Raw genomic sequence first — 27,813 nt, forward strand, 5'->3', positions numbered from 1 at the left:
GCCCCTCAGAGTGACTCTCCTAGCCCCCTTGAGCCCCTGAGTGTGACTTCCCTAACACCTGGTTGTGGGGTTTAAGCCAGGGGAGCAGTTTGGGGATGTGTCTTTCCACCACCACAACTCTGATTAGCTATAGTGAATGTAGTGTTACTGTTTTGTTAACGTCCCTCCCCTTTTCTATGAAATAACTATTATGAATATATAAACATGAGAGGGCACAACTTTATATTGTTGCCTCAGGCACAAAATTAGCTACCTACAGCACTCCTTTCCTCCACCTCCCCGCCGTTTTTGAATTGTCTTGGGTCAGTAAGTCTTCCTGAATTGTCAAAATGGGTCCCCATCTGGAAAAGGTTGAGAACTGCTGTCTTAAACAAAACTATACAGCTTGACAGAATGAGTGAACAAACAATGTTTTTGACTTATTATCCAGGTATTTTGTTCACATGCAGCTTTGGAAATGTGTGTTCAGACTTTCCCAAGAGCTTGAGATGTCCTTTTCCCTGTGTGGCTCCTGGCTGAGTGCTATACTGGGGTCCTGATCCAAGAGTAGGGCTTCTTGATGCTATGGTCATACAAATGAAAGTATAAAGTTTCCTTCATCTGGGTTAGTGTCAGGACATTGGACAGATCCCCTATTCAGGTGCCTACAAGCATTTCCAATTTTCCTAAATCCTCTGGCATCCCCAGGAGCTCTGTTTAACTTTATGGCTCTGTAAGTGGAGTTAGGACATTTTGGAAATCTGAGGCAGAGGTGGGTTTAAAAATAAGAGTGCTCTGAGGAGGCAGACTGGTAAGTGAACTTGCATGTTTTACAATCTGAGAAGAAGCTCCATCAGAGTGCCATTAGCACCCCATTAGACTCTGACAAAGGCTCACAGCCCCCTGTGTGATCTGACTTTTTTCCTCTTTTGATAAGTACTGTTGATACTGGGCCATTTCCACCTTGCTGAATAGACCTTGTCAGCTCTGGCCCTCCCTCTTACTGGGACCCCACTCTTTAAATACCCCTCTGAAACTACACCCCACACTCATGCATCTAATGAAGCGGGTCTTTGCCAATGAAAGCTTATGCTCCAAAATATCTGTCAGTCTATAAGGTGCCACAAGACTACTTTTTGTTCTTGAAGCTACAGACTAACACAGCTACTTCTCTGCCCCACATGTTAGAAATTGTGGATAGCTTCCTTATCTGTAGAGGGGTGATAAATGGTGTGCTTATTCCTATTGTGGCATGAGACCACCTAGCTGCTGAGTAGAGTAAAAGCTCAGTTATCCAGCACCTGGATAACTGGCACATTGTGTTAATTGGCATGCCGTGGCCCCGCTCCACCACCCAGCACATTTAATTATTCAGCACCCCCAGCTCTCAGGCCATTATGTCATTGTACCCTGACCTCAAGGGATTATTCTGCTGACTTTGGTCATTAGGCTATACTACTCCAACCTTAGAGGGATTGATTTTTTTTTTTTTGTCTCTGGCCATTGGACCATACTGTCCCAACAAAGGGCACTTCTGTAAGGATGGGGTAATCGATGCGGACACTAATCCACATATTCCTGAGATGCCAGGCTGCAGTATGTTCTCTCCTGCAATGTGATGGAGTGTATCAGCTCCATGACAGACTCCCAGAATCAAAACCACTTACCGGGGGCCTCTTCTGCTGTTTGTACTTCCCCAGGGTTTGACTGCAGTGCTTGGCTAGTTTCGTCAGGGTAGAAGAGAGCTCCTGACTGCATGCAGCTGTGGACACAGTCATCTTCTGACTCTGGGTCCCCCACCCCTCAGCACATTCATTCACAGTGTTCTCCTGGCTCCACTTATTCTCAGCTGGCACAGCTCCAGAAGTGTCTACAGGGATTTTTGCAGAGGTCACTCAAAGTGTCTTACCCAGCTCTTTGTAGAACGAGCAGGTTGTTGGTGTAGCACCAACGTGGCGGTTTGTCCTCTGCTCCTTGTGATAGGCATTCTGAAGCTCATTCACGTTGACCTGCATTATGTCCCTATCCTCACCCCTTTGATCATGCATCTTGAAATCTGCTCATTAGTATCATATTTCCTGCTGTTGGTGTGCCTCTGAGACTGGATAGTCTCCTCTCCACAAATGCTGATGAGATCCAGCACCTCAGCATTGCTCTGAGCAGGGCATTGCCTGCTGACTGGAGTTGGCATGGTCACTTGGATAGGTGTGCCGAGAACATTCTCGGTGTTGCAGAGCAAACAGGAAGAGTAGTAGTAAGCATCCTTCAGTCTGCATAGACTATGGATAGCGCCCTTTATAGTTTCAATTGAGGACTTCATTTACAGCATCTACTGTGACTATGGAGGCCCACACGAGAGTGACAGTCCTTGCTTTATCTCGTGCAGATGTGGGTGTCTGGCAAGTCCTTATTGTGCTTTCTGTGCGCTCGCTTCTCCTCTGCTAGCTGTTTGATCCTCATCTCACCCTTCTGAAGGCCCTTGTGTAACCCCTGCCTCCATCTGCTGCGGTCGTCTGCTAGTTCTTCCTAGTTGTCCAACTCGATGTCTACCTCTCTGAGGTCTCTCTTGCAGACATCTTTGTAGCGCAGCTGGGGGCGTCTGGGAGGTATTTTGCCAGAGGCTAGCTCACCGTACAGGATGTCTTTTGGAATCCTTCCATCGTTCATCCTGTGGACGTGGCCAAGCCAGCGGATCCGACGCTGCGTGAGGAGGGTGTGCATGGTTGGGGATTTCAGCTTGCTTGAGGACGGTGGTGTTGGTCACTCTGTCCTTCCATGATATTCCAAGGATGCGCCTGAGGCAGCGCAAGTGGAAGACGTTCAGCCTGTTTTCCTGGCGGGCATACAGGGTCCAAGTCTCGCTGCCATAAAGGAGGGTGCTGAGGATGCAGGCTCTGTAGACTTGCATTTTGGTGTGAGTGTACAGCTTGTTGTTATTCCACACTCTCTTGCTGAGTCTGGACAGAGTCGTGGCTGCTTTTCTGATCCTCCTATTTAGCTCAGTGTCCAACGACAGGGTGTCAGTGATGGTGGACCCGAGGTACACGAACTCGTGGACGACCTCTAACATATAGTTGTCAATGCTGATTTGATGGGGATTCAGCAACATCCTGACCAAGTACGTTCGTCTTCTTTAGGCTGATGGTAAGCCCAAAGTCCTTGCACGCTTTGGAGAACTGATCCAGCAGTTTTTGAAGCTGGTCTTCTGTGTGTGACACTACAGCAGCATCATCTGCGAACAGCATATCTCTGATGAGGACTTCCTGCACCTTAGACTTAGCTTTCAGCCTTGCAAGGTTAAACAGTTTCCCATCAGATCTTGTGTGCAGCAAGATGCCCTCTGTTGAAGATCCAAAGGCATGCTTCAGGAAGAGTGCAAAGAAGATCCCGAACAATGTCGGAGCAAGCACGCATCCTTGTTTGACGCCGCTCCTGATTCTGAAAGCATCCGATAATGTGCCGTCATATTGGATGGTTCCTCTCATGTCTTTGTGGAAAGACTGTATCATCTTGAGTAACCGTGGAGGACAGCCTATCTTGTGGAGCAGTTTGAACAGTCCGTCCTTGCTGATCAAGTCAAAGGCCTTGGTCAGGTTGATGAAGGCTATGTAGAGTGGCTTCCTCTGCTCCCTGCACTTCTCCTGCAGCTGCCTTAGAGAGAAGACCATGTCAACGGTAGACCTCTCTGCGTGGAATCCGCACTGCGATTCGGGGTACACCCTCTCAGCAATCTTCTGGAGTCTGCCAAGGATGATGCGAGCGAACAGTTTACCAGTGACGCTTAGGAGGGATATTCCACTGTAGTTGTTGCAGTCGCTTCTGTCTTCTTTGTTCTTATACAACGTTACAATGTTAGTGTCGCGCATATCCTGTGGAACCTCACCCTCTTTCCAGCACCAGCACAGTAGCTCATGTAGGGGTTCCAGGAGTGTGTCCGCGGCACACTTGATTACTTCTGGTGGTATACCATCCTGACTAGGGGCCTTTCCTGCTGCAATGCTGTTGATGGCTCTCTGCAGTTCATCCACAGTGGGTTCTTGATCCAGTTCGTCCATTACTGGTAGGAGCCCGACGGCATTGAGGGCTGCGTTAACCACAACATTCTCGCGTGAGTACAGCTCGGAGTAGTGCTCAACCCAGCGCTCCATCTTTGGCTTTGTCAGCGATGACTTCACCAGATTTGGATTTCAGAGGTGCCATCTTGTTCTGGATGGGTCCTAATGCCTTCTTCATACCCTCGTACATTCCTCTGAGGTTACCAAAGTCAGCACAGGTCTGGATGCTGCTGCATAGCTGGAGCCAGTGGTTGTTGGCACAGCTCCTGGCTGTCTGCTGTACTGTTCTTCTGGCCGCTCTAAGTGCTTGCTGGGTACTCTGGCTTGGTGAGTGTTTGTACTCCAGGAGTGCAGCACGTTTCTTTTCAATGATTGTAATCATCTCATCGGAGTTAGCTTCGAACCAGTTGTTCGTGTTTCTAGCTCTTCTTCCAAACACCGACAAGGCCATGTTGTAAACTGTATCCCTCAGATGTTGCCATTTGGATGTCGCATCGGCGCCCCCATGGCCGCTGCGCAGATTTTCCTGGAGGATCTCACTGAACTTTTCAGCTTTCTCCGAGTTTGCCGTCTTTCTGGCATCAATGCGGGGCCTTCCAGCAGGTTTAGAGTGGTACAGCTTTTTGGGTCTCAGCTTGAGCTTGGAGCAAACTAGCGAGTGATCTTTATCACAGTCAGCACTATGATAGCTGCGTGTCAAAAGGATGTTTTTGAGGTTTACGCCTGGTGATGACCACGTCTAGTTGATGCCAGTGCTTTGAGCGTGGGTGTCTCCACAACAGTCTGTGCTGTGGCTTTGTTTGGAAGAACGTGTTTGTGATGCACAGATTGTGGTACGTGCACAATTCAAGGAGACGCTTGTCATTGTCAGTTATTTTTCCCACACCGAAGTGTCCTAAGCAGGAAGGCCATGAGGCCCAATCAGCTCCAACTCTTGCATTGAAGTCACCCAAGATGTACAGTTGTTCACGAGCAGGGATTTGCGCTACAGCAGCACTAAGCACGTCATAGAACTTGTCTTTTACTTCTGGTGTGGCGTACAGGGTTGGAGCATAAGCACTGATCAGGTGGACGGGACCGGCACAAGTTTGAAGTGTGATCCGAAGAAGTCTTTCTGATCCACCCACGACTAATTCCACCATTTGTAGAAGGGTGTTTCTGACAGCAAAGACAACACCATGCTCTCTGGGTTCTTCTTGGGCTTTACCCTGCCAGAAAAAGGTGTAGTCCTTTTCCTTTAGAGATCCCGAATCTGTGAGTCATGTCTCTTGCAGTGTAGCGATATCAACTCGGAGCCTCTTCAGTTCCTTGTTGATGACAGCGGTCTTTCGGGTGTCGCTGATGGCCTGAAGATCTTCAGTCAAGCCGGTCAGCATGGTCCGCACATTCCAGCAAGCAAGGTTAAATTGTTGATGTTTCTCATTTCTTGTTGATTTTCTTATTGGTTTGCCTGGTGCCCAAATTTCAGTCACTTGTCAGGTTCAGGAACCTTAAGCTTCACGCACCCAGCTAGACAGGTGAACTGTGGCGGGATAGTACCCTATTGGCTGGGGGCTGCCCAGCTTGAGCCGGGCGGTGACTGTCCAGTGAGATGCGAGGATCTCTCCCACCATCGAAGGCAACCCCTGGCACTCGTTCTCTACGCCAATCGAGCGAGAGCTTATAGCCGGTATCTGTTGCCTCCCGTGTTGATGCAACACTGTTCAGTGATGCCGGAGTACCTCTCCGGGCGCGAGCCTGGGCACTTATTATGGAGATTCTGGGCTGCCCAGACACCAGTGTCCCCCTCTCGGCTTTACTGATGTAGTCCAAAGGAGAGGATAACCTCCACGTCTGGTACCAGCTCAGCTGCAGGAGTTGCCGGGACAGTGCCAGAAGTTGAAGGGGGTTTTCCCAAATCCAAAGGAATGCTAAGGGCAGATCTGAGGATTGGTCACCTGGGGACAGGACAGTAGAGTACAAACCGATGGCCGGAGTGGCAAAAGTAGGCATTATGGGACAGGTATGGGAGGCCAGTCACAGTGCTGTAATACAGCAGGGTGCCCACACTGGCACTGCAGTGTTGTAGCTGCTGCTCAGAAATGTTTATGCTTGTCCTTGGCGCATTTTTTTTTTCCAGAGTGCAGCAACTGCAGAGTTTGTGCACGTTAAGTGGACACCTCCTGGCAAATCGACTCCCGCTGTAAATTGACAGTGTAGACAAAGCCCTGGTTTCTGGTAGCGCCTCTGCCCTGGAGGCAGTGGTAACTGTTGGGTTGGTTTCTCCTGCTGTTCTCCTCTGTTCCTGTGTGGTTTGTGGTTTGCGGTTTGCTGACAGCTGTGCCTTCCAGCTCTCCATTAGCTTGCTTTCCTCCCACAGCACCTATTGTGCACCTCTCTAGTTGGTGAGGAGAATCTTCGCAGGTTTTGGCAAGTTCTTGATTGGCCCCAGGGGTCCTAATTAACCTGGAGTAACCCCTTTTCTGTTATGAAGGGAAAATATACCTGCTTATCTGTGGGGGCTAAAATACCTGCCTTCCACCATTATGCTGTAGCCTTCTGGCCTGATCCTGTCACAGCACTTAGGGTCAGATTAGTTATTTAGTTATCTGAAAGATAAACATACCTGCCTCTGTTCTGAATGTGTTTTCTCTGCAGGAAGAACTTAGTTGTTTGCGGCTGCAGTTGGAGGAAAAACATAGATGTGAAATAGACTCCTTAAGATCTTCCCTTGCTCTCCAATATAAGGAGGATCTGATGAAGATGAAGATGGACCTTTCAGACAGATACATTTCGGAAATTGAGGAATTAAAAAAGAAACATTGTCTAGATCTTGAACAACTCCGTGCTAAGCTTTCAGAAGAGCACATCAGAGGTAAAGATGTACTTTGCAGGCTTATGTGTAAAATGGAAATCTTGGACTGTCAAAATTTTTTCTTTAATCTTTATACTTTAAGGGATTACTTGCAGGAGTAAGAAAATTCCAAATTAGTTTGAATTACATAAGAATTTAGCACTTTAAATTTGTTAACAATGGAACGGAGAATTGTTTTGATGAACCTTTTGAACATCTTTATCTTCATTTTCATAAATATTCCTGCTGAAGTCCTTCATGTGAGTTTCTAGAATATAATGATCTATAGCTGAGGTATGATTATTGCAGGAGTGTTTCACATATGTAACTTGCTATATTTGATGCTTAAAGGCTTTGATGCTTCATAAGTATACCTAGTGGGTCCTGTTGAGTTGTCAGATTTCTCTCTTAGAATTTCCTCTAGTCTAGTGTTGCAAGAAACACAAAGACAACTAGCAGAAAGAGGTGTGAGGAAAAATCATGTTTCATCTCTCTCTTTTTTTTTTGTGGTTTTAATAGCACTTAGTGTGGTCTACTGTTTTCCCTCTGTATACCATTAGTATGTTTCTTCATTTGTGAAGGGCTTTCACGTAGCTTGGGGGTGAGGGGGTGGGAAGAGGAAGAGGAGAAAGAATTATTTTTAAAGTCAGGAAAATATTACTTTAAATATTGTCCACAGAGCTAAGGCTATAGTAATAATATCCTCTTCACATCCAAATCTTTTTTTCTTTATTGTTCTTATATAATAGAGGCCAGGTTCATACTAGGGGAAAAAATTGATTTAAAGTATAAAACTCCAACTTACAGGAATTGTGTTGCTCGAGTTGATGCATGTTAAATCAATTTTTGCTGCTGTCCCCGTAGTGGGAGGTCATAGGAGAAACTCTTCCATCAACTTCCCTTGTTCCTTGCAACTGCGAGGAGTACAAGGGTCGATGGCGGTTGCCCTGATTATTCAATTTAGCATGGTCCCCTGAGGTGTGCTAAATCAAACCCCAAAAGATCAACTGCCCGTGCATCAATCTTCTGCTAAGTATAACGAAGGAATTTTTTGTATGGGTTTAAGGCCTGCTTTATGCAGTTTCTCACCAGAGTCCTTTTTTTCTTGAAAGAAATGTGCAGCTTCTAATCTATTCATATTATAACAGTGCAGACTATTTCAAAAGTATTCTTCATATGAATTTATAGAAATTTCCTGAACATGTGGGAGTTAGATAGTGGTAGCCTTTATATATATTTCCTCTTTGAGATATTTGAGAGAGAGCAAAGTTTTGTGGACTTGGCATTCATTGTTTGAAGGACAGCCATGTTCGAAATGTGAGTAGAGTTTGTTGAATATCATCAGTAAGATTTAATTTAATTTATAAAAGGTATGCAATATTTCTGATATTCAGAAATCTCTGTGATGACATGCTGTGCAAACTGTTCAAAGTAAATATTCATCATCTTGATTTCTGGCAAAACTACATTTCTTCTGTTTTGGGGAAGGGAGATTATGCTGATATTTTGTTTGTTCTTTACTTGAGTTGATTTTTGAGCTGTGAGAATATTTGATCTTCAGAACATCTGCCACTTCATTATCCACTAGACTCTGGAAAAAAAAATGGACATGTTCCTCCCACTTTTTACATTTAAGAGGCAGATAGATCATCACCACCTGTGAAGTCTATAGTACATTAAAAAGTAGTGCATAGGTTATTACTAAAATTCATGTTTCGGTGCCAGAAGGGACCATTATAAGAAATTTTAAGTTGAAACATTTTATTAAGTACTTCTTGCTAGCCTTGAAATTGGGAGAGCCATTGATATGTTTACTATTTTTCTGTCATGAATGAGCCTCAATTTTTCTTAACTTATGAATCAAGACCCATTTAAAAAACCCGCAAAATGTTTTTTCACTGTTTAATCCAGACATTACCAAACTGCGTCTACAGAGTGCTCAAGATGCAGCACGACAGATTGAAGCAGAGGTCGCTGAGCGAGTATGCATGCTGGAGAATGAGCACAAAGCTAAACTCTCCCTCTTTCAGAGTGAGGAACAACACATTGTGGAACTTCAGGGACAAATACAGCACTTAAAGAGAGAGATTACTAAACTGAAAGATGAAGGTGTTCAGCATGAAACCCACCTGAAAGAAGAGATGGAAAAGGTAGTACTTAGTAATGGTTTGTGTTTAATATGTCATAACTATGTCAAATACGATGATTGCCAGGTGTAAAGCAAAATGAATGGGGATAGTGAGTAGGACAACACCATTTGATCTCTTTTCTGCAGTAGTCTTTTTACTATTAATGGGAATTGCATGGCTAAAAGTTTGTAATGTTCTGATAAGTTGAGTCTACAAATGAGTGATGCATACGTAAAGGTTGAAAATCGGGTGATGAATCAAAGGAATGCATTCGCCCCTATTCTTCAATCTTTGCCCATGTGTCACACATTTGAAGTTACATGAATACCATTTCAGATTTATTTATTTATTTTTTTGCCTCCTGGAATCATGCTTGGAGAAAGATTTGGATCTGAAGTGTGAGCTGTGTTTGTTTCCTTCTGAAAGGTGAGTATGAGGGAATAAGAGGAAGAGGATCTTAGCAGTTGAAAGACTAACATTCAGGCATTTCAGTGTGTTTTGATGCAAAAACATTTTTTTTGGAAATTACTCATTATTTAAATCTTCTTTCGACACTTAATTGTTTCAATAATCTTAATAGTGCCTTAACTTAAATAAAGCATCAACAAATGAATTCCTAAATTTTGTTTTTTGCTTTGAAAGCTGACCTGGGCACAAGACATAAATATTTAGGTGGTTCTTAAAAAGTGGTTAAATGTTGTTCATAATTATTTTTGTGATGTGGCCTGCATTTTCATGCAGTGTTCTTTCTTTTATTGTTCACCTCATATTTATGGTTGTATAACATCCCTCTATCAAGTATATTATTTGCCTATGTAGAAAAGATAAATGTTTTAATGCATTTTAGCTGTCTTTTTATGTGATTTAGCTGCTGAAAATAAGGTGGTAAACTCAGGAACTTATGACCGTTTGAATCTGAAGGTCACTTGTAGGAATTTAAATGGCTAATAACATTTCTATTCTGAACATTTCCAGTAATTAGGGTTTCATCTGTGTATTTGTTTTGTGGTGTTCGTAGATAAAATGTAGACTTGTTGATGAGCATAAGGATGAATTAAGAAGAGCTAGAGAAGTGGTCCGGCAAATGGAACAAATGCAAAAAGAAAAGGAGGAGGAATGGAAGTGTGAAAGAGAAGCCCTGAGGATCAAAGCTGAAGAGAAGTTATCAATGTTACGTACAGAACTTGAAGACAAGGCAGAGTTGGAGAAGCAAAATTTGCAAAAGGAGTTTAAAGTTCGCGAAGCTGAAATGAGTCAGCTTCAGGATCAGCAGGCTGCCAGAATTGTAGAACTGGAGAAGTCCCTTAAGGAGCAGCAGAATACTTTGCGGCAGCTAGAGGATAGCTTAGCAAGTATGCAGACTACGCAGAAAGCTCAGGCACAGTATGACAGTGATCTGCAAGCTGCTAAGGCCTTCATGGAAAAAAAGTTGGAAAAAACCACATTTGAACTTAAGGAAGAATGTTCAGTTAAACTTATGGAAGCACAGAACAAGTATGTAATACGTTTGTTTTTACAGTTCTTGTTTTAAAACTTCTTAAGAAATGGTAATTCACAATTGTGTCCATTGATGGTATCAAGAAATTACCTAAAAGTACCAACCTTGTTAGATTTTCCTTCATATAATGCACACTAATCCAGCAGTTATTTAAAAATAATCACTCTAGTATTGCATATAGGAATAAATGAGAACTTCAGTTTTGAACATTATCAGATTTGCCCATTTCTTTGGAGTATGCTTAATTATTAGGCACTCTTCAGGCGTGGTGGGGATGATAATTTTATCATTGTGGTGCTTGTGATCACAGAATGCTAAGGCTGGAAGGGACCTCAGGAGGTCATAGAATCCAGCCTCCTGCCCAAAGCTGGTTCAACCCTAACAAAATCATCCCATCCAGGACTTTGTCAAGCTGGGTCTTAAAACCTCTAGGGATGGAGATTCCACCACTTCCTTAGGTAACCAGTTCTAGTGCTTCACCACCCTCCTGATGAAATAGTTTTGTTTTTTTTTTCCTAATATCCAACCTACACCTCCTGCTCTGTAATTTGAGACCACTGCATCCTGTTCTGTCATCCATCACTGCTGAGGACAGCCTCTCTCCATCCTCTTTAGAGCCCCCTTTCAGGAAGTTGAAAGCTGCTATCAAATCCCTCCTCATTCTTCTCTTTTGCAAACTAAATAATTCCAAATCCCTCAGCCTTTCCTTGTAGGTCGTGTGTGTTCTGATATGGAACTTTATTTCTCCCATCTGCCAGTGTCCTCCCAGTTGAACTATCCTGAAAGATCTAAGCTCCCCAAAAAAATTGGAAAAAAGGGTGCTTTTGAAATCGGGGGTTCCTTTTGAAGGAACTTGTGTACATGGCATATAAAATCATGAATGGTGTGGAGAAAATGAATACAGAAAATTTATTTACTTGTTCCCATAATATAAGAACTAGAGGACACCAAATGAAATTAATGGGTAGCAGGTTCAAAACTAATAAAAGAAAGTTTTTCTTCACACAGTGCACAGTCAACCTGTGGAACTCCTTACCAGAGGACGCTGTGAAGGCCAGGACTCTAACAGAGTTTAAAAAAGAGCTCGATAAATATTTGGAGGTTAGGTCCATAGATGGCTATTAGCAAGGGGTAAGGTACGGTGCCTAGCATTTTGTCGAAGGCGGGAGATGGATGGCAGGAGACAAATGGCTTGATCGTTGTCTTTGGTTCACCTCCTCTGGGGCACCAGGCATTGGCAACTGTCGGCAGACAGGATACTGGGCTAGATGGACCTTTGGTCTGACCAGTATGGCCTGCCTTATGTTCTTATGTTGCAATTTGAAAGCAGCACTTTTGACACTGAGTGGTTGCCATTATGCAATGAGGTGCTGAATATTCATACCAGGGCCTCATTGGTATTTTCAACCCACTTCATTTACATGCCCTTTCTGAAAGGGAGGGGCATGTGTAGACTTAGCCTTTGTGTGTGTGGGTGCTGGTGGGGAAGTTGGGAGGGGAAGGTCTTCCATGAGTCCTATGCCATGATTTCTCAAGGACACAGCTGGTAGGTGACAACATCTGACCTGCCAGGAAGGGAAACCTCTAGCCCTGTCTCCCTCAGTTCAGTGAGAATGGAGCAAAGAGTGACTGAAGTTCTGAGTGTGTTTACAGGACCAGTACCACAGACTTGGCCACATTGCCCTGTTAATATGCCTTCGTTGTGAGTTGGAAGGAGTAATTTTTGTATGTGTACATTAAATGCTTGTCTGTGTGGATGCTGACACCAATATTAATGAATTTTGTAGTATGGATGTTTATAAGCAATAACCTGAGATAAGCATCCCACTTCATATAGGCCAGTGCACTGCTCTAAGATAATTTCTTTGTCTTGTTATGGATAAAATGGGTAAAAATGTGTTGACCAAATTTTGCCTTGTTTTTATTCTTGTTTTGATAACATTCTTAACTTTTTTTTTAAATTTAGATTTATGGAGGAACACAAAGTTATGACCCAAAAATTCAGAACAGAGCAAGAGTTTCTCCTTCAAGAATTGAAAGGGAAGCATGCTGATGAATTAGAGCTCCAAAGTCAACAGTTGCAGGAGAAGCATAAGCAACAGATTTCATCACTCACAGCTGAGTTGCAGACAAAGCATCAAGCTGAAATTGAAACACTTAAGTCTGCATTACAAAGCAAAGAGCAGGCTAAGCTTGAAGCTCATATAGTTGAGCTGAAGGCAAAGCATCTAGCACAAATAGATGAATTGGAAGAGAAACACTTGTCAAATCTGGATTCTTTGGAGAGTTCATACCTGTCTGAAATCCAGATCATACGAGATGAGCAAAAACAAGCTATTGAGGATCTACAGATGCATTTCACAGAACAGCTGCATGAGAAGGATAAGGCAAATCAAACAATTTTGACTCAAGAAATAGAAAGGCTGAAATTAAAGCATGCTGAAGAGCTGCAGCATTCTCAAGACAATCTGAAAATTGAGCTAGCTACTATTCATATTGAAAAACTTAAAGCAATGGCTGCTGAGCTAGAAGAAGCTCATAAGGTGAGTTTTTGGGGGAACTCATAGCAGTAAGGTGACCCTCTTTGATTTCAAATGAAACGTTGTTGATTTTGAGACTGGTTTTCCATACTTGGTCGTTCTTTTTGCGGAATGCTCTGTTGATTGAACAGCTCTTTCCTAAATCCATTATAATAGTTTTCCTAATTATGTTAAAAACAAAAGGATGAAAAAATGTAAGCATGCGCATTTAAATATGACTATTATGAAAGTTTACAGTCTGAGTTGAATGGAAGTATGAAGTTTTTCTTTGTTGTTTTCACTACGTGCAAAAATGTTTCAAATCTACAGGGTTTAGAAATGAGGCTAGTTATTACATTATCCTCAAGAGTTTTGTTACTTCCCATAGGGTTTCATCTTGGAGACATGCAATTACTTTATACAAAGTATTTTAAAATTATTTTGACAAAATTTCAAAATATGTTTTGCTTGAAACCATCTAGAATGGACAGGTTCCACAGTTTTTTATTATGAAGGAAAATTTTTATATTTGAAAATTACTTCAACCACAGTACAGTGAAAAAGAGCTGGTAATTCGTACGAACAATCTAGTAGCAAAGCAGTTCTTGATTGTTACTGACATTCTTTCTTACAGTTATGTCATACAAATATATTCTAAACTGCAAGCTTGGAACATCATTTCTTCCTTTGGGTCCACCTGACTCAGCTGGTTGAGGGGTAGTGCAAAAGGTGTTAGTCACAGGATAACATTTGTTTCAGTCCTAGCGTGTGACAATCCTGCATCTTGATCTAGTTAAGTTATACGTTTTAATGAATGCATGGTACAACTAAATTTGCACTCTGTAAGCCTTCCGTTATGTAGCTAACATCAACCTTTGTTTAAAAAAAAAAAAAAAGTCAAGTAGCGCTTTAAAGAGCAACAAAATGATTAGGTGATGAGCTTTTGTGGGATAGACCCACTTCTTCAGATACCACAACTCTCTCTCTGTCACTAATCAACCTTCATGTTAATTACTGTTTAGTAATACTCTTCATAGATTATGAAAATTCATCAATATCATAGTAAACCTAAGATCCTGCCAAATCCAAACTCACGTAATTTTAGGAATTTGAGCAGAAATTAGGAAGTTTACAGAAATATGTTAAGCTTTCAGCATGTTAAACATCTTCTCAGGATGTTTAATAGTGCTCAGTCTCTTATGCATTGTGAGTCCTAGAAGTAGGGCAGTGACTTGTTGCTAGGATATAAACTCCCAGCAGATGCTGTTGAATATTTTCCTTTAGTTGAGTATGGACACAGGCGTCATTATGTATTGGTTTATTTAGAGCCTACATTTGTAAACCTAATTAATTATACTGAGGATAAACATAAAAATTGCTATTCTTAGTCTCTGACTCAAGAAAGCACCCCTTTTCCACTGATATCTCAGGCTTACATGATTTTGATTTTAATGAGTTTGAGGCTGGTGGTTGTGGTGGGAGTTCTATACAGGACAGAGCAAGATAATGTACAGAGATGTAATTTCTTCTTCTTAAGCAGTTTTAAAAAATAAATCCATTCAAAGGTAAGTTAAATGCATGTTCAGTCAGGGACCAGAAGATGATAGTGGTAAATATTTTTACTTATGTGGTGTGGAAATTCAGTGTGCAGAGGATAAATTCTGAATGAATATTTAATGAACACAGCATCATACAAATCACAAATTTGATATAATGAGGAAGTTTGCGATTTTTAAACAAACAATTTTATAGGAGGATTTGAACACAGCTCTTCAAAATCAAAGATGTATGTTGGAAGAAGAAAATCATAAGGCTCTGAAGTTATTGCGGGAAGAAGTATTGCAAATGGAGGAACATCATCAAAAAGCACTTAAAGAGCTTCAAGATCTCCATATGGCGGAAGTTCAGAAACAGAAAGAAGAATACTCCAGGCAGATGCAGGAAGAGCTAGAGAAGCTAAAAGCGCAGCATGAACATGAACAGGAGGTAAGGACTGCTCAAGTAGGTTATCTTCGAAAAATGAACAAATTTGATTTTGTTACCCTGACAGTAAAAATCAAGTTATGGAGCTGGACACTACTTGATTTGGTTAACTAGCACAAATAAAGAAACAAAAGAACCTTGAGAAATTTAAACCTACCTCTAGGTTAAAGTACATTAAAACTATAACTTGCTTTTTAGCTTATCTTCTTGAAGTACACGTGAATGTGTGTGTGTGGCTGTGGCTGTGGCTGTGGCTAATATCAGCCAGATTACTATGCTTGCTTATTTATGTTGACCTAAAAATATATATGGCCTGTCCTTTTGGATTATCTACAGAAGTAGTATACACCTTGGTCATGTGAAAATTCTTGTGCTTTGAATGCCTTAATCCTGTAAACAGTATTTCCCTTCAGTCTAATGGCTTCTACAATTCAGTTTACGCAGGAGAATGCAGCTGAACTCTTTCTAGGAGCCCATTATCACTAGTCATTGGGTAACGATGGTGTTAATGAGGCACAGCTGCCATATTTTTGGCTGCCCTTTCTCTCTGTGCATTTCCAAGAGCCTTATAGGCTTCAGAAGCAGTAAGCAGGTTGTGTGCTCTGCCAATCTGAGTTGACTCTTAGGTTACTAGGCAGTTAGTTTCGGAGGACTTTTTGGTTTTGAGTTCCTCTCGGAATACTCCACCTCCATTTCCACCTGTCTGTATCTTTGCAAACTTGTGCAAAGATCAGATCTGGTTTCCTTCAGTAAAGATGGAGGTAGAAATATGGCAGATCAAACCAGCTCAGAATCTGGTTCTGATGGTTGGAGGGAAAATCACTGTGGCAGTTGGGTTGAGTTATTGATTTTTCTCAATAGTGAAAGTGATTTAAAAAAAAATCTTACAGATGTATGCCTCTGCCTCTGCCTCTGAAGTGGAAACTGTGCGAGCAGCTCTCCTCGCTGAGTTTGAGGAGCTGAAATTGAAGCAGCAGCTTCAGTTCCAAGATGAGATTGAATTGCTCAAATGTCAGTCAGAGGTATTATTGGAACAGCAGATCGCACAGCTAAAGGTGAGTTCTAACTAAACTTCTATCAAGTTCCAGAATTTATGTTGGCTGTGGAATTTTCAGGAATTCCACTCTTGGTATGTGTGCCAGGGTTGCCACTCCTGCTCTGTAGAGAGGAAGCCTGTCCATACTTTAGTTGCTGGAAGGGAATTTGCCTTTTATCTGAAAAGCACTAAATCTGTTAGTGAGTCTGGCTGATTGTGGATAGAGTTAGAGGAGCTTTGATAGCCACTCAAAGATTCTCAAGGTGGGCTTTTGTATGTATTCTGTTGCTACATGCCCATCTTCATCATCAGGTTATATCTCACTCCACTTAATCAAAATCTATTTCTATAACCCTATTAAAGAATGTTCCCCTTACAGAAATATGTAAACTGTCACATCGGCTTTGGTTCATACCTTTTTATGAATGTTACTTTATGCATATCTGTATAGCAGGATGCCAGCTTGGCAATGTTAGGTTCTGGTGCCCAAATCATCTCCCTCCTGTTCAGGGTATTGCCCAGGAATCACCTGAAGTAGAGCACTGATATAGGGGTATTGCTCAAAAAGGAGGAGGAGTTTACGATAACTGCAGTTCTTTGAGATGTTTGTTCCTCTGGGCACCCATTGGATGCCATCCTTCCTTTCTGCTTTAGAGTTTTCCTTAGTGGGACAGAGTTAGAGAGAGAACTAAATTGTGTTTCTGACGGTGCTCTTATGTAACCTGATGAAGAAAACTGTGTGTTTTGTGTGAACTGAACTGTAATTGCTATCAGAAATCTCTGTTCAAAGGTAGGTGGGGCTTGTGCACAACTAAATGAAGCATGCATAAGCTCTTTGAGATGTTTGTCCTTAAGTTACTGCACAGTTGTGTAACTCATCCTTTAATATAGTGTCATCAGTAGGCTATTTTGTGCCAAGGTGGCTGCCTCCAGAAATGTCTTTAGAAATGCAAGATGTGATTAAGAACTTGTACTTCAGCTCAGTTTCAGTTAAGTTCACTTAACAATATTATTCCTGGGGTTTGAATGTTGAGATGGCTGGGTTAAAGAGAGTTAGTGGATTTGTAAAATACATTATCTCTGCATAAATGTGGATGTTCCAAAAAATAGATCTCTGCATTTGCATCTGTTGGATTTTTTTGATTTAGTGAATTCTCTCAGTTGTTACTATTGGAAGCATGTGAGTAAATTTCCCAGTGTAACTGTAGTATCGTGTTGCAATTCCCAATATGTTCTCTTGAAAGCACTATGTTTGGTGTTGATAGCTGTACCAGATAAATGGTTCTCATGTTTTTATAATCTGCATGGAGAGTACTATATTTTGGGAATTGTAACTTCTAATGAACAATACTCAGGGAGCAGTGTTGTACATTCAACGGCTACATCAGCGACAATACTATTCTATATGTGGATGCTTAGGTACCCCATGTTCAGAGATGTACTAGTCTTTACGTTGCACTTTAAAGACTAACAAAATGATTTGTTTGGTGATGAGCTTTCATGGGACAGACCCACTTCTTCAGATCAGTCTGATTTCCAATACACACTGTCATTTATAAGTACAGAGGACTAAAAGAAATTACAATAAAAACTGACAAATACATAGGAGGGGATGAGGGGTGGGGGGATGTTAATTATCCTGCTTGAGATAATTACAAGCAGGACAATTAACATCCTCCCCCAATCCCTCATCCCCCTCCTATGTATTTGTCAGTTGTTTTGCAAACATTTTTTTTGGTCCTTTGTACTTATAAATATTGGAAGCGTGTATTGGAAATGAGATTGAGCTGATGAAGTGGGTCTGTCCCATGAAAGCTCATCACCAAATGAGTAATTTTGTTAGTCTTTAAAGTGCTACATTTCTGCTGTTTTGTTGCAGTACAGACTACCATGGCTACCTCTCTGTTACTAATCTTTATGCTGCCACCATATTGCAGCTTTAATCGTGAACTTGATAAATTATCAGTACTGGTGAGAATATAATGATGAGTTTATGAAAACAGTATAGGAATTTTTGACATACCCAGCCAATCCCTCCACCTACATAAAAACTCTCTAAAGTGCTACATTTTTTTGTAATTTTTAATTAGATGTCTACAAATTATTTTGGTTGGTTGGCCCTGGGAATCTTTTAAAAACATTTTTTTAATGTAGGAGGAATTTGAAACTGAAAGGAAGACTGCCTTGTACAGCAAGGAGCAGGTGTTGATACAAGAGACTGAAGTGACAAAAGCCCATGAAAAAGAGAGAGAATTATCAGTACAGATCCAGGAAAAGAAAAATATAATCATCCAGGTATGTGAAAACACTGAGGCTTAGATTTTATTTACACTTTTTCTTGTCTCTGGTTTTAAACATAGCCTCCTCGCTACCCTTTCCAGGATGTGTATGTATAGTGTTGTACTTTAGCGGAAAAAGACTTATCTGATGTAACATGATTATGGCTTCTACAAACGGGAGCCTGTCATCCCAGTTACTTTTAGTGATTATTCTGTTCTCCTGAGATAAAGTATTTTAATGATTTTCTGGTATTTAGAAAAATGTACCGGATATGTTGCAGTCAAAACTAATGATATAATCCTTGTGTTGAAGTGAGGGTACTTTACAAGGGAGACAAAGGGATGGACAGGGGTGGCAACAGTTACTCTTAAGGCATGTGCATGTTCCTCAGCTGTCCTCCACTTTGTTTCTTGCAGGTGAGGTGGGTACGATTTAGGTCAGGTTTGGCAGTGTTGAGGGAGATAGCTTAGCAAAAAAATTTGGGGCATCAGGCAAAGCATGAAAGAAGGTGCAGACACACCTGTGAGGGACAATGAAAAGTGTATCAAGGCTGATATTTTGATTTCTGAAAAAACATTGCCTCTGCTATAAACTCTGTAGTCCTCTCCTCCTGGTAACAGAAACTGAACTTTAATTCTCCTACATAGAACTTCTTTTGTAATCCACAAGTATCACTTTTAGTAGTAATAGAGCAAAATAAACTACGTTGTGACTTTCTTGAAACAAAATTAAAAATTTTTTTGATTATGTATGCGGTCGCAGGATGTCTTGTTTGACATCAAAACAGTTTAACTAATTTAAATACCTCAAATCATATTAGTCCCATTTATTCCCATTTATTGTAATAATTGGTTTCAATCATTTGTTAAAGTTTTTTAAGAAAAATTCAGTCTCTATAGACTGGAAAATGAGCAAAACTCTCCATGAATAAATTTAATCTGGAAATTAGAAGGTTTCTAACCGTAAAAAGAGAGAGGGTCTGGAAAAGACTCCCAAGAATAGTAGTGGTGGCAAGAAAACTAATTGGCTTTAAGGTGGAACTTGGTAAATATATGAAAGGGATCATATAATGTAACCGTCTGGGATAGCAAGGAACTGGACTCAGTGACCTGCGATGTCCCTTTCAGTCCTATGTTCTTATATCAGAATGGATGTTTCATGGTCTAACACATTTGCCTAAAGAAAATGTTGGAAGTTGCTTTCCTAAGGTAGTGTCCAATCTTGAAGGGAGTTCTGTTCAATGATACAGAGAGACAAAAATGAAAAGTGTTTATGTAAATGATCAGTATTTAGACTTAAAACAGATAAATTTAACCCCTTGGTGCCTGAGGAGATCCTGTCATGACATTTTATAATCTTGGTTTTCTAGTTAACAGTCTGTCATACATAAATTTAGTTTAATTTGAGTGAAAGCCTTCAACTTCATTTGGTCAACTTTTAGCTGACTTTGCCTGATGAAGGTGGATCTTCTCTTCCTAGTTCCCTTTTCGTTGCTGACACTAGAGATACGAGCTTTCTGTTCAGTGGTGGAGTCAACCACCAGTTCATAGGGATGAGTAGGTATTGGTGGCTTCAAATATTTGAAGTTATGTAAAGTTTTGATGGTTGCCTGGGAACATGGATCTGAGTGATTAATTTAGCTTTTTTGGAAAGGTCTTGCAGAGCATAAATTTTGGTAGAATTAAGATTTCCCCTCACCTCCAGACTTCAGGATGGGCAGTGACAGACTGTGAAGACTCTTATCTGAAAGAGGGAATTTAGAAACCACAAGGAAATTAAAATTAGTTGATTTTAGTGCTTAAAATAAATTAAGGGTGAAGGTGAATTGTCAAGGTTGGAAATGAACGGAAGGAAAGCACCAGGATAATTGAGGTCCTTCCATTTAACAAGGAGAATCCCAGAATGTATTTTAATGGTGTGGGCCAATATTCAGTCCAAATGCTCAAAATATAGTATTTTTCCTTCAGAACTATTGTTATGGAAGATTATTTATATGAACAATATAGTGTATAGCTTTAGACAGTGAAAGTACTGTGTATGGAAGACAACACACAAAGGATCAGAGAACAAAGGTTCTTCATCGAGTGTCCCCGTGGGTGCTCCACAATAGGTGTTGGGCTCGCCTGGCGCCGCAGATCGGAATTCTTCCAGCAGTTTCTCCTGGATCGCGCATGCACTGGCGCGCGCCGCTCCCTTGCACATCCCCAGCCACGTGCGCTATCCGGTCCCCGCCAGTTCCTTCTCAGCCGCCATCGGCTGCAGACGGAATCTGCTCAGGCTACGGCCAGAGTCAGATTAGACAGTGTTTCTACATGTAAATTGTTTTCTTTTTTCCAAAAAAAAAAAAAAAAAAAAGAGAGAGAGAGAGGACAAAGAGAATAAAAAAAAAAAAAAAAAAGGAGAGAGAGGAGCGGAGAAGAGTGGACGTGAAGGCCAGTAGGCCGCCCGCTGCCCTGCAGGCTGGGGTCTGCGATTCGGGTAAACAGGCACAGATAAGGTGCTAAGTACCCTATTAACAGTAAAAGACTCACCGAGATGGCTTCTTCAGGCTTTAAAAAGTGTGAGTCCTGCCGTGAAGCTATGCCGGCCTCCGATGGGCATAGTGAATACATCCGATGCTTGGGGGAATCACACGTTACCCAGAAGTGTTCCCATTGTGCTAAGCTCACAACCAGGGCAAGAAAAGACAGAGAAATGCGTCTTAAAATGCTCTTGTTTGATAAGGCCCTCCAGCCAGACGCGCCGGAGAGGCAATCAGAAGGGCCCTCTGGGTTCCGCAAAAGGAAGGCAGCTTCTCTGACCCCCTCGGTGCAAAAACGGAGGAAGCTCTCCCCAGCTCGATCCCTGCCGGTGGTCTCAGCGAGCGGGACGGGCGGAGCACGCAGCCCCCAGCCGCATATTCAGGCAAGCGGCAGTGCAGCAGCGCATGTGGCAGAGGCTGAGCCTCAGATTACAAAATAGCCGGCACACGCAGCGCCTAGAGCGGCGGCCAGGCCAGCGCAGGAACCGGGGGCACCGACCCCCGCGGCACCAACGGTGCAGGTCCAGCAGGCACGGAGCCCACAGGCACTGGAGGACGTCATCCGCGCGGCACTGTATTTTAGCAGGCAGACCGCAGTGCCAACAGCGGGGCCGAGATCCCCGGCACGGCAGCGGGCGGTGCCAGCCCCGCAGGGGAGGGGAAAGGCAAGAGCAAAAACCCGGCACCGCAGCCCTTCTCCGGACAGGGCTGCGCTGTTGCTAACAACAAGCTCTTCCCCCTGTGCTACACACGCCGCCCAGAAGGCCTGGGTCTCCATCGGCCTATCCAGAACCTCCTTCTCTGTTCCTCCAACCAATGTCACCATGGCTGGGGCCACCTTCGCCCTTTCTGGGATTTGATCCGCTGGAGTACTATCACAAACCAGTGTCACTGCTATCTGTGTCATCGTGGAGGTCTTGCTCTCCCAGACATCGGGGGCACGCACCCCGAGAGTGGTCCCGGTCTCCGTCCCCGGACCCGTGCCCGTGCTGCCATGGTCGTTCCTATCATGCTGGACACAGACAGCCCAGGCTTACGCCCAGGGGCAGGTCTGCCTCGGCCAGCCAATACCCCCGTGGACGCTCCCGGGCGGGGATGGAAACTCAGTTATCTCAAGGGGAGTTAATTTTAGAACCCCGAGACTTTCCTTTGCAATCCTCCAGCGAGCAGGTACACCATCAACCGCAGGAACCTGAGAGTTCGAGGGAGGTTTACCCTAATAGTTCCTCCTCATCCTCCCCAGATGAGGCCATGGCCCCCGGCGATGTCGCTCCCCCGGGTGACCTTAAACAGTTCCAGGAGCTGTTTAAAAGGGTGGCTTTCACGCAAGGCATTCAAACGGCAGAAGTGCAGGAGAAACATCACAAACTCCTGAAAAATGTGAGACCCCCGGCTTCATCCAAAATTGCTATCCTGCTGGACGAAGCCATTCTGGAGTCAGCCACTACCATATGGCAGACTCCGGCCTCTGTTCTGCCTATGAATAAAAGAGCGGACAAGAAGTACTTTGTCCCGGCAAAGGACATGGAGTTCCTCTTCAGTCACCCACAACCGAACTCACTGGTGGTTAAATCGTCCCAGCAGAGGTCAAAGACTTCTTAGTACAAATCGGGGGGATCGGACAAAGATGCCAAGAAGCTAGAGCTGATTGGCAGGAAGGTATATTCCTCTTCCACCCTGCTATTGAGAGTGGCAAATTATGCGGCACACCTAGCAAATCATAACTTCGATAATTACTCCAGGCTTACTTCTCTCATGGATTCGCTTCTGAAAGATAAGAAGCCGGTGTTAAAGGCAATTGTGCAAGAGGCCTACGCTGCTTCGAGGATGCGAGTCCAGATCGCCCTGGATGTGGCAGATACGGCAGCACGCTCAACGGCCACAGCAGTGGTCATGCGTAGAGAATCCTGGCTCCAGACATCGCGCATCCCGAGGGATCTACAGGCGAAGATCGTGGATCTTCCCTTTGACAAGGAAAAGTTGTTTGCAGACTCAACCGACTCGGTCCTCCACTCCAGTAAGGACTCGAGAGCTACACTTAGAACCCTGGGTATTTATACCCCTCCATATAGGAGGAAAAAGTATTACCCTCAGCAAAGACGCTACCCGTACCAACCACAGTGTGCGCAGTATCAGCGGGGCTACAACGAAGGGCAACATCAACAGCAGCAACAGTACAGAACTCCCAAGCGACGTTCCCAACAAAGCCGTACACCCTGGGGACAGGCCCAAAGGCAACAAGTTTGACGGGCATGTCGAGGGCTGCACTATCACTACCATCGCTCAATGCCACTCTCATCTCATGTTCCATCATTGCCTCAGACCGTTTCACTCCCAATGGCAAAAGATCACCACAGACAAATGGGTGCTGGAGATCATAGCCACGGGTTACGCGATCCCCTTCCAGTCGCTCCCACCGACGAAGCCTCCCTCCAGGCCCCACCTCCGGGACGCTGCCCACGAGGCGAGGCTCAAACAGGAGGTGGACCACCTTATGTTCATAGGGGCGGTGGAAAGAGTGCCGGAACAATTCCAGGGGAAAGGGTTTTATTCACGCTACTTCCTCACAGAGAAGAAAACAGGAGGCTGGAGGCCCATCTTAGATCTTTGGGGCCTCAACTGCTACTTGCGCAAGCAACGGTTTCGGATGATTACAGTCACCTCCATACTCACGGCACTGGACGATGGAGATTGGTTTGCAGCCCTCGACTTACGAGATGCTTACTTTCATATAACGATCCACCCGACACACAGGCGCTTCCTCCGCTTCATGGTCGGCAAGGAACACCTCCAGTAAGGGGTCTTCCGTTCGGCCTCTCTTCGGCCCCCAGAGTCTTTACCAAAACCTTGGCAGTGGTGTCAGCCTACCTGCACAGACAGGGGGTATTCATATTTCCATACCTGGATGACTGCCTACTGAAAGGAGCCTCGAAGACAGAGGTCCTACGCATGATACGCGTCACAGCGGACACATTTTCTTCTCTGGGCCTAGTCATCAACCTCGCGAAGTCAAAGACTGACCCCACACAGGACATAGAGTTCATAGGGGCACGCATAAACTTTATCACAGCAAGGGTGTATCTGCCCGATGCCCGCTTTCGCGCCATCAGTACGCTGGTGCAAGTCATTACATACAGCCCCATGGTGCCAGTCTTAGTAGGCATCCTTCAGTCTGCATAGACTATGGATTGCGCCCTTTAAAGTTTCAGTTGAGGACTTCATGTACAGCATCTGTTGTGACTATAAAGACCCACACGAGAGTGACAGTCCTTGCTGCATCTCTTGCAGATGTAGTGGGTGTCTGGCAAGTCCTTATTGTGCTTTCTGTGCGCTCGCTTCTCCTCTGCTAGCTGTCTGATCTTCAACTCACCCTTCTGAAGGCCCTTGTATAACCCCTGCGTCCATCTCCTGCGGTCGTCTGCTAGATCTTCCCAGTTGTCCAGCTCGATGTGTACCTCTCTGAAGTCTCTCTTGCAGACATCTTTGTAACGCAACTGGGGGCATCCGGGAGGTCTTTTGCCAGAGGCTAGCTCACCATACAGGATGTCTTTTGGAATCCTTCCATCGTTCATCCTGTGGACGTGGCCAAGCTAGCGGAGCCGACGCTGCGTGAGGTGGGTGTGCATGGTTGGGATTCCAGCTTGCTCGAGGACGTCAGTGTTGGTCACTCTGTCCTTCCATGATATTCCAAGGATGCGCCTGAGGCAGCACAAGTGGAAGATGTTCAGCCTGTTTTCCTGGCGGGCATACAGGGTCCAAGTCTCGCTGCCGTAAAGGAGGGTGCTGAGGATGCAGGCTCTGTAGACTTGCATTTTGGTGTGAGTGTACAGCTTGTTGTTATTCCACATTCTCTTGCTGAGTCTGGACAGAGTTGTGGCCGCTTTTCCGATCCTCCTATTTAGCTCAGTGTCCAATGACAGGGTGTCAGTGATGGTGGACCCTAGGTAAACGAACTCGTGGACAACCTCTAACGTATAGTTGTCAATGCTGATTGATGGGGATTCAGCAACATCCTGACCGAGTACGTTCGTCTTCTTTAGGCTGATGGTAAGCCCAAAGTCCTTGCACGCTTTGGAGAACCAATTCAACAGTTTTTGAAGCTGGTCTTCTGTGTGAGACACTACAGCAGCATCGTCTGCGAACAGCATGTCTCTGATGAGGACTTCTCGCACCTTAGACTTAGCTTTCAGCCTTGCAAGGTTAAACAGTTTCCCATCGGATCTTGTGTACAGCAAGATGCCCTCTGTTGAAGATCCAAAGGCATGCTTCAGGAGGAGTGCGAAGAAGATCCCGAACAATGTCGGAGCAAGCACGCATCTTTGTTTGATGCCGCTCCTGATTCTGAAAGCATCCGATAATGCGCTGTCATATTGGATGGTTCCTCTCATGTTTTCATGGAACGACTGGATCATCTTGAGTAACCGTGGAGGACAGCCTATCTTGTGGAGCAGTTTGAACAGTCCGTCCTTGCTGACCAAGTCAAAGGCCTTGGTCAGGTTGATGAAGGCTATGTAGAGTGGCTTCCTCTGCTCCCTGCACTTCTCCTGCAGCTGCCTTAGAGAGAAGACCATGTCAACGGTATACCTCTCTGCGCGGAATCCGCACTGCTATTCGGGGTACACCCTCTCAGCAATCTTCTGGAGTCAGCAGACAGCCAGGCGCTGTGCCAGCAACCACTGGCTCCAGCTATGCAGCAGCATTCAGACCTGTGCCGACTTTGGTAATCTCAGAGGAATGTACGAGGGTATGAAGAAGGTCTTAGGACCCACCCAGAACAAGATGGCACCTCTGAAATCCAAATCTGGTGAAGTCATCGCTGACAAAGCCAAACAGATGGAGCGCTGGGTTGAGCACTACTCAGAGCTGTACTCGTGTGAATGTTGTGGTTGACGCAGCCCTCGATGCCGTCGAGCTCCTACCAGCAATGGACGAACTGGACCAAGAGCTGACTGTGGATGAACTGAAGACAGCCATCGACAGCATTGCAGCTGGAAAGGCCCCTGGTCAGGATGGTATACCACCAGAGGTAATCAAATGTGCCGCGGACACACTCCTGGAACCCATACATGAGCTACTGTGCTGTTGCTGGAAAGAGGGTGAGATTCCACAGGATATGCGTGACGCTAACATTCTAACGTTGTATAAGAACAAAGGAGACAGAAGCGACTGCAACAACTACCGTGGAATCTCCCTCCTAAGCGTCACTGGTAAACTGTTCGCTCACGTCATCCTTGGCCGGTCGTAACGTGCTTACAGCTGGTGGGCCATATGGCGGCAGCAACATTTGTGGTACAGAATGCCAGATTGCACAGGCGAAGCCTACAGCATTGGCTGGCGAGCGTCTACAAACCGGCATCCCACACCGTTCAGAGGGTAGTGTCGCCCACGACAGAGGTGTGCAGATCCCTGGCATGGTGGGTAAACCCCAAGAACTTGCTAGCAGGGGTGCCCTTTCACCAACCACAAATTTCTATTTTTCTTATTACCGATGCCTCCCACATAGGATGGGGAGCGCACATCGGCAACAAGGTGACGCAAGGGCTATGGTTCCCTGCGGAACAGTCACTGCACATAAACATACTAGAGCTCAGAGCAGCGTTCAACTCCTGCAAGCATTTCTGAGACCACATATGTGGCAAAGTAGTCGGGATCAATACAGACAATATCTCCACTATGTTTTACATAAATCGACAAGGAGGAGCCCGATCCCGTGCCCTATGTGTGGAAGCAGTCTGACTGTGGAACTGGTGCATCGCCAACAACATTACGTTGAAAGCCTCGTACTTGCCGGGTGTTCACAACGTGAAAGCAGATCAGCTGAGCAGGTGCTTCGCACTCCCGCATAAATGGCAGATCCTCACCGATCTGCTACGACCGATCTTTCGTACACGGGGGTTTCCCCAGATCGATCTGTTTGCCACACAGCACAACAAGAAGTGTCCCCAGTACTGCTCCAGGGCAGCAGTGGGGCGGGGGTCCCTGGGGGACACATTCATGATTCCATGGAAGGGCCCCCTGCTTTACGCATTCCCCTCCCACAGTGCTTATCCACAAGGTCTTGCAGAAAGCCAGAAGGGAGAGAGCTTGCATGATACTAGTAGTCCCAACGTGGGAGCGGCAGCAATGGTTTCCCTTGCTTCTGTGCACGTCGGACCGCCCACCGCTCCACCTACCGGTGGCGCAGGACCTACTCACGCAGTCCCAGGGGTCCATAGTGCACCCGAGCCCTCAGAGCCTGCACCTCCAAGCATGGCTAATCCATGGCTCAGCTCCTTAGAAAGTACATGCGCGGAGGGAGTACAACAAGTCCTGGAAAGTAGCCGAAGGACCTCCACCAGGAAGACTTATAAGCAGAAATGGACTCGATTCACAGCCTGGTGTTCCACCAAACAGTTAGCTCCCCTTGCCGCTCCTATACAAGTAATACTTGAATACTTATTGGACCTCAAGAGGGACGGACTTTCATTATCCTCACTAAAAGTCCACCTCGCCGCTATATCAGCCTTTCGCCATACAGAGGAGGGGCCCACGGTATTTGCGCACCCTATCGTTACCAGGTTCTTGAAGGGGTTGGTAAACCTGTACCCCCCTCGGAAACCTCTTCCGCCATCGTGGAACCTGGACCTGGTGCTCGGCACGCTCACAGGTCCACCTTTTGAACCATTAGCCACAGTTCCCCTACGTCTCCTTATGATAAAAACAACCTTCCTCCTTGCAATTACGTGAGCTCGCAGGGTGAGTGAGCTTGCAGCAGTTATGGCAACGCCGCCCTGCACAGTATTCTCAAAGGAGGCGGTAACCTTACAGCTGCACCCAGCCTTTGTTCCAAAAGTTTCATCAGAATTCCATCTTAACGAGCCAATAGTTTTACCCGAAGCCTCACACCTCCAGCAAGGAGGCACGCCTGCATCTCCTGGATGTGAGAAGGGCGTTGGCCTTCTACATAGACAGAACTAAGTCCTTCCGGAAAACGGAGAGGC

At 44.5% G+C, this 27,813-nt stretch overlaps 1 protein-coding gene across 7 annotated transcripts in view; it reads left to right on the forward strand.

Annotated features, from left to right (window-relative positions):
* Positions 1 to 27,813, forward strand: part of PCNT (pericentrin) — a 175,901-nt gene that overhangs the window by 49,151 nt on the left and 98,937 nt on the right. For all 7 annotated transcript variants that reach the window (XM_075002108.1, XM_075002112.1, XM_075002111.1 and 4 more), the window contains 7 exons: positions 6,672 to 6,888; positions 8,779 to 9,017; positions 10,015 to 10,490; positions 12,461 to 13,037; positions 14,766 to 14,999; positions 15,887 to 16,051; positions 18,187 to 18,327. In XM_075002108.1, coding sequence (XP_074858209.1) covers positions 6,672 to 6,888; positions 8,779 to 9,017; positions 10,015 to 10,490; positions 12,461 to 13,037; positions 14,766 to 14,999; positions 15,887 to 16,051; positions 18,187 to 18,327 — 2,049 coding nt within the window. The remainder of the gene's footprint in view (positions 1 to 6,671; positions 6,889 to 8,778; positions 9,018 to 10,014; positions 10,491 to 12,460; positions 13,038 to 14,765; positions 15,000 to 15,886; positions 16,052 to 18,186; positions 18,328 to 27,813) is intronic.

The sequence above is a fragment of the Carettochelys insculpta genome, chromosome 8 (assembly GCF_033958435.1).
Source record: "Carettochelys insculpta isolate YL-2023 chromosome 8, ASM3395843v1, whole genome shotgun sequence".
In the NCBI taxonomy this organism is placed as follows: Eukaryota; Metazoa; Chordata; order Testudines; family Carettochelyidae; genus Carettochelys; species Carettochelys insculpta.